This window comes from Camelus dromedarius, chromosome 16, assembly GCF_036321535.1.
Source record: "Camelus dromedarius isolate mCamDro1 chromosome 16, mCamDro1.pat, whole genome shotgun sequence".
Classification (NCBI taxonomy): Eukaryota; Metazoa; Chordata; class Mammalia; order Artiodactyla; family Camelidae; genus Camelus; species Camelus dromedarius.
In genome coordinates, this window is record NC_087451.1 from 31,060,869 (window position 1) to 31,066,868 (window position 6,000).

General features: G+C 61.1%; 1 protein-coding gene across 3 annotated transcripts in view; it reads right to left on the reverse strand.

The window, feature by feature from the left end:
- Positions 1-4,174, reverse strand: part of MGAT5B (alpha-1,6-mannosylglycoprotein 6-beta-N-acetylglucosaminyltransferase B) — a 65,906-nt gene extending 61,732 nt beyond the window's left edge. For all 3 annotated transcript variants that reach the window (XM_031469180.2, XM_064495490.1, XM_064495489.1), the window contains exon 1: positions 3,699-4,174. In XM_031469180.2, coding sequence (XP_031325040.2) covers positions 3,699-3,766 — 68 coding nt within the window. In that variant the 5' untranslated portion in view covers positions 3,767-4,174. The remainder of the gene's footprint in view (positions 1-3,698) is intronic.
- Between the last annotated feature and the right edge of the window lie 1,826 nt (positions 4,175-6,000).

Sequence of the window (6,000 nt, forward strand, 5' to 3'; positions counted from 1 at the left end):
GAGGGACAAGTGAGGAAGGGTAGATGGATGGAGAAATTCAAGATCAGAGGGCTGAGCTCCTGGACCAGGAGGTCTCCATCACCATGGGATAAAGAGAGCAAGGGACCATGAGCCAGATGCAAAACCATGCAGGACAATGACACACACTTAGGTATAAGGCTGGGCAAGTTCTGACACCTCCAGCAGAGGTCCTCAAAGTGTGGTCCCCAGGCTGGCAGCATAGCATCACCTTGGAAATACTAGAAATGCTCATTCTTGGGCTCCCGCCCCAGGCTTATGGAATCACACACTTTGGGGTGGGGTAAGCAAGGTGTTTTAACAAGGTCTCCAGGTAACCCTGACACACGCTCAAGTTTGAGAACCATTGGTACAGAAGGAGACAGCAGGACCTGAGGCCAGCCAGAGGGCAAGTAATTGGCCCAGACAAAACCCACCAGGATCCCATCAGTCCCCTCAGCCAGTATCTGTGTACACAGGCCCTGCCACAGCAACTAGTCATGAGCTTGCCTGAACGCTTCCTTGTCATGTTGGGGAAAGGGGGGAGTGCAGACCAGATGGTAAGATTTAGAAGGACAGGGCCATGTGGCTGCCTTCTGTGCCCAGACTCTTCCTAACCCACATCCTCATCAGGCAGGCACACGGTAGGTGGCACCATGGACTGGTCAGTGAGCTGACACCCATGTACCAGGTGTCACACAGGTGTGTGGGGTCCCAGTGCTCAGGGGACTTGGCCCAAACATGGCTGTTTACTCCTTCAACACATAGTTTCTGATTACTTATCAAGTGCCAGGAACTAGGCTATCCCCAGGGGGACAGCAGGGGACCCACCTCAAGTCTGGCCCCAGGCTCCTAATGTTTCCATACTAGATTCTGGACCCCAGACAGGAGAACTGAGCTCACCAGCACAGCCAGAGGTGGCGACTGTTCTGGGACCTTGAATCTATCAGGGGGTTTGGTAGATTCAAGCTGGCAGAGCTGAAAGGGGAGTGCCCCTCTGGTCAGGGTAAGGAACCCCATGTCTTGTGGAGCCAGGCTCACCACAGGGAGCCCCACAAGCCCTGCCAGAGCCCTGCAGCCCTCCCACCTCCACCCTATCCTCAAACCCCACCCTTGTTTGTATCTCTATGCAAGACTTGCTTTATGCATTTTAATCTTCATTATTTGGAACTGGCAGAGCAGTATTTAATTAAAATTTGGTCCATTAAAGAAAACACATAATTGCAGAAGAAAATAAAAGCACAACAAAATTCCCAACCCATATTTAAAGGAAGTTGTTAGAGATTAAATCAGAGAGGTGGGGAAAGACCCCAAAAGCAGAGATGGCAATGGAAGCTTCCCCCAGGAGCGGACAGGGAGGACAGGAAAGATGGCACAAAGAACACTGCTCCTTCACTTCCCAGGGACCTCTTACTAAATTCCACCAAACCTGGGGGTGGGGCTCTGGCCATGGGATCCCCAAGATGAAGTCAAGCTGGCCTCAGGCTAGCAGCCAGAGGGACCGTGAGGGGGGAGGGTGTCCATACACCCAGGAAGACCCTGGGGGAAATTAGCAGTTTGTCTTCCCAGCCTGCAGATAAGGATGGATGCCTTCAAGTTTCTTGGCCCTCACTCCCCACTTCCCTTCCCCAGCTATAGGGCTGTATTTAAAGCTGGGGACCTGGGCTGCCAGGGTCCAAAGACCTGCTATGAGGAAAACAGAGCCCAAATCCTGAAGCTCCCTCAGACACCTCATTTGCATGTCTCTTTGCTAGACCCCAATCCTGGGGCCATTTAGAGTAGATTCAACTTAAAACTGTTTTGTCCACCCATGTATCCTTTCAAGCAACATTCCAGGAGCAACTATGGAATGAAGGCCCTGCCAGAGGCTCTGGGAAAACCTGAGAAATGGCTCCCAGCCTGCCTTTGAGGACTAACAGTAGGGGTAATATGGTCGGAAGCTATATTCTCCCCCGTCTGAAGGGGACTTGAAGACTTCACTAGTGGCTGTGGGTCTCCAGGCAGCCTCGGGGTACCCTGAAGGGAAGTTATGTAACGGGGGGGAGGAACCTCTGAATTCTGCTTTCAGATAAGAGCCTGAAAGAAACACAGGCCAGGACCCCAGACAGAAGCAGTGTTAGGGAGCAGGCGCTGTCCGAGGTGCTGGCATCCAGCCACCACGTCCAATTGCACCAGGAAACATCCAGTCAAGCTAGGGTTGGTGGCTGGGCTTCCCATGGCCTGGAGGGAGGGGCCGACATTGGGTGGGAGAGACAGGGCTGAGGGCTCCCTCAACGGTCTGGGTCAGCCAGGGATTTGAGGATTTCACTGGAGGAACAAGGCTCTTTCCTGAGACACAGCATCCCACCCTGTTTCTCATGGGACTCTCACATCAGGGGTTCCTGGCACCCCCAATCACCTGCCCAAGGCTCTACCCTGGGGACCCCCAGCTCTATGATCCTCCTGCATCCTCTGGACAGTGGTGGTCCAGCATAACCCCCGCCACCCTAAAGGTTTCTCTTCAACTGTGCACAACAGGCCTGCAGATCCAGGGGCTGGATGCAAGAGGGAGACCAGAGCCTTTAGAGCCATGGTCTCATGTCAGGAGCCGGGAGGAAGCTCAACGCCGGGCATGGGAGGGGTCCAGGTCTCCGCCTTAGGTTTGGAAGGGAGGGGCTCAAACCCAACCCCTTCCACCTCCTAAACTTTGGGCACCTCCTTCTATCCAGTTCCTGCCCTCCTGGGCTCCCTCCAGCTCCCGGACTCCACCTGTGGCCGAGTTCTGAGTGTGGCCCCTGGCCCGGGGACCCCGCTGTTCCCTTGGGCCCTACAATGCCCAGCCCCTGGGGGAGGTTGCGCTCTGATCCCGATAGCCACCCTATCGTTTAGCGCCCCCTCCCTAACCCCGGATACAGGCTCCGCTCCTACGATGGGGAAGAGTGGGGGCTGCCCCGGAACCACCAGATTCTGGGGGCCCCTGGGGTGGGACCAGCAGAACCCAGCCAGCCCCGCGCGGCCACAGCCCTGCCTGGCCTTGACCGCCGTAATTGGGGTTGGAGGGCCGGTCTTCCCTTACATCCTTCCTCCACACTCTCATCACCCTTCCACTCCACAGCGTCGTCCCTGCCCCTGCCTCCCCAAGGCCCGCCATCAAGGGACGAATTCCCAGCAAAGGGGGTCCTTGCCCCAATCTTGAGAACCCTCCCGTTGGAGACAGGCACGCACCCCGCCGCGAGAAGAGGAGTGCGCCCAGAAGCGGGGGCAAAGGGGGTGGTACAGGCAAAGGGGGTGGGCGGGCCAACTCAGGGCTCGACGGGCCCGCCGGGTAGGGTGTCCTCCGGCACAGCGCGCTAACTTTGCCGCCGGGGTGGGGCCGCTCGCGAGGTGGAGGACCCGGAGGAACAAGGAAGGGGCGCCCTGCCTGGGGCGCCTTCTGGGCCTGGGACCACAACATGGGTGATTTCTGCCCCTAATCCCACCTTCGCACTCCGAGTCCTCTCCAACCTAGACCAACTCAATACACGTCCAGAATTACACACCCTCCCCACGCGAACCGGTTCCATCCCTTTTCCAGCCCCGCTGGCCACCAGCAAGGGTTGAAGCAAGAACTGTCCCCTCTGCTACGGGGGCAGGCACCCTCGCAGGGACTGACCTCGCCCACCCCTACCCCGCGCCTCCGCGGAGAAAAAGACGTCCCCGCGCCAACCGGGAGAGAACTTTACCGAAAGGGTCTCAGGGTGACCAGGCATCTTCTGACCATTATCTTCCCATCGGGGTTGACTGTGATCATTGTTCAAACTTGTCTGGGCGAGGAGCCGCGGGCGAGGTCGGACGCGCCGTCCCGGGCCCTGCTCCCGCCGCGTCCCGGCCGCGAACCTGCTGCGGCCCGAAGCTCGGTCCCAGGGAGGCGAGGGGCGTGGGGGCACGGCGGCTTCGCTGCCCCGGCCGCGGCCCGCGGGATCGGCGCGGCCTCGGCGGGCAGGGGAAGGGGAGCCGCGCGGCTGCCGGAGGGCGGCGAGGGCGCCCGGGCCGGCCGTCTCTGCGTCTCCGCCCTCCCCGCCTCACATTTTGGGGGCCGGGAGGCGGCGCGCCCCCCGACCGCCGGCCGCGCGTCTGCCTGCTCGGGCTCGCTCGCTGGGCGGGACGGCGCCGCGGCGCGCAGACGGGCTCCCCGCCGCGGGCGCCCTCATCCCCGGGCCCGCGCCCTCGGTGCCGGCTAGAGGCGGCCCTGGGCCCGCGCCCCGGTGCCCCGCGCCTCCAGGCCGCGCGGCTCCGCGGCACCGCGCCGCGCCGCGCCCATGGCTCCCAGCGAGAGCGCCCGGCTCCTGCGCTGCCTCCCGCTCGCTCGGCTGCCCGCGCTCGGGTGTCCGGCGTCCGGCCTCGCGCCGCGTTACGCCGGGAGGCGCCGCATTGTTTCCTCGGAGGAGGCGGCTGAGCGTCGGCTGGGGCGGCCCAAGAGCGGCCGTCGCGCTTCCTCGGAGCGCTGGCGCCACCTCGTGGCCGCAGCCCAGCAGCGCGCTCCCCCGGTTCCGGGCGGGGCGCCGGGGGACCGGCGGGCGAGCCGGCGCGGGTCCCTGAACCTCTCTCCAACCGCGCAACTTCCCCGGGCCCAGGATCCCGGGCGCCACCAGCTCCGAGTGCCGAGGGGTGCTTCGGCTCCTGCAGAGCACCGAGGAGGTCGGCGCTGCGAGGAGATCCCCCTTCCCGCTGGTGCCGGAGCCCTCGCTCTGGCCGTTACCGCTGCCTCTACCGCCGCAGTGGGCTTCTGCACGGGCCCCTTCACACCCACAATGACTCCGCTTCACAGCCCTCACCCATCCTCTGGCCCTCTCTGGACAGAAACTGCAGCAGCTCCCCTTGGTTTGCTGAGTTCACAGTCAGCCCGAGACACTGAGGCCGGTCCACCGCGCCCAGAAGCACGGGCGCGCTCCGTGGGCCTGGGTTCTAGTCTCAGACCCTCCATTAACCAGTGGGTGACACGTGCAAGCCAGGGGGTTTCCCGGGCCTCGGCTTCTCCACCATGAAATGAGAGTGACCCAAGGTTGGCTAAGGCTCCTTCCAGCTCTAAAGCATGCACACACCCACACCCCTTTCACCCCCACCCCGCCCTCCCTCCACTTCCTAACTCTGTAGAGGTGTTTGCCTTTGTAGAGAGGGATTAGCGGCACCTGTGAGCATCCCCGGCCGGCACACCTCCCAGAGCAGGGCCTGGATCTGAGGGCTTCGATCAGGCAGGAAGAGCACTTGCTGGACCAGCCTGGTCAGGCACAGACAAGGAAACCCCAAGCTGTGAAGAGTCCAGGGCCATGTGTAAAGCCACATGGATGACCCTGGAGGTCCTTCCACCCCTGGCAGTGTTTAGGAGAGGAGAAAGCCTTTAGCCTGGTCCATCCAACTAGGACCCCCGCCGCCGCATCCCCAGCCCCTTTGCTGCCTGCCTAGCCCACCTCCCGGCCGCCTTCTCAGCCACTTCTCACCAGCAGTGATGCACGTTCTGCTTTTCCTGCTCCTTCTTGATCAAAATTCACCTGTCCCGTGTCCCATTACCTCGTTGCCTTGCTCTCCGCTGATGTGAAAACCGATGATGAATGGGTGTTGGCGGACTAATGTGTTACTCCAGCTAGCTAACAAATTTGCATTGAACAAGGACATGCTGACCGGGCCTTCGTGCAGAAGGGTGACAAATGGTGGTGGGAAATTCGGGCACCACGGCAGGCTGGCCAAGGAGAGATCTGAGGGCAGGGGGTCTCTGCTGGGCAACTGAATCACAGCTGGTGCCTGGGCACCTCCATATGCCACACATTCAGGCGGTAACGGAAGCCTTGGGTGTTAGGGTGAAAGCCACATCTCTCAGGCATGAAATGTCCCTTCCCACTGTGTGCGTCTCTCCAGTAAGTTCAGGGGGTCACATGTGCACCTGGTTGGCATTTTGGACCGAAGGGAAGGGGAGATGACGAGGGTCTCCCCAAAAGGCACATCCATGTCCGGTGGGGCTCCTCTGGGCAGGCGGGCTTCTCACTGCCG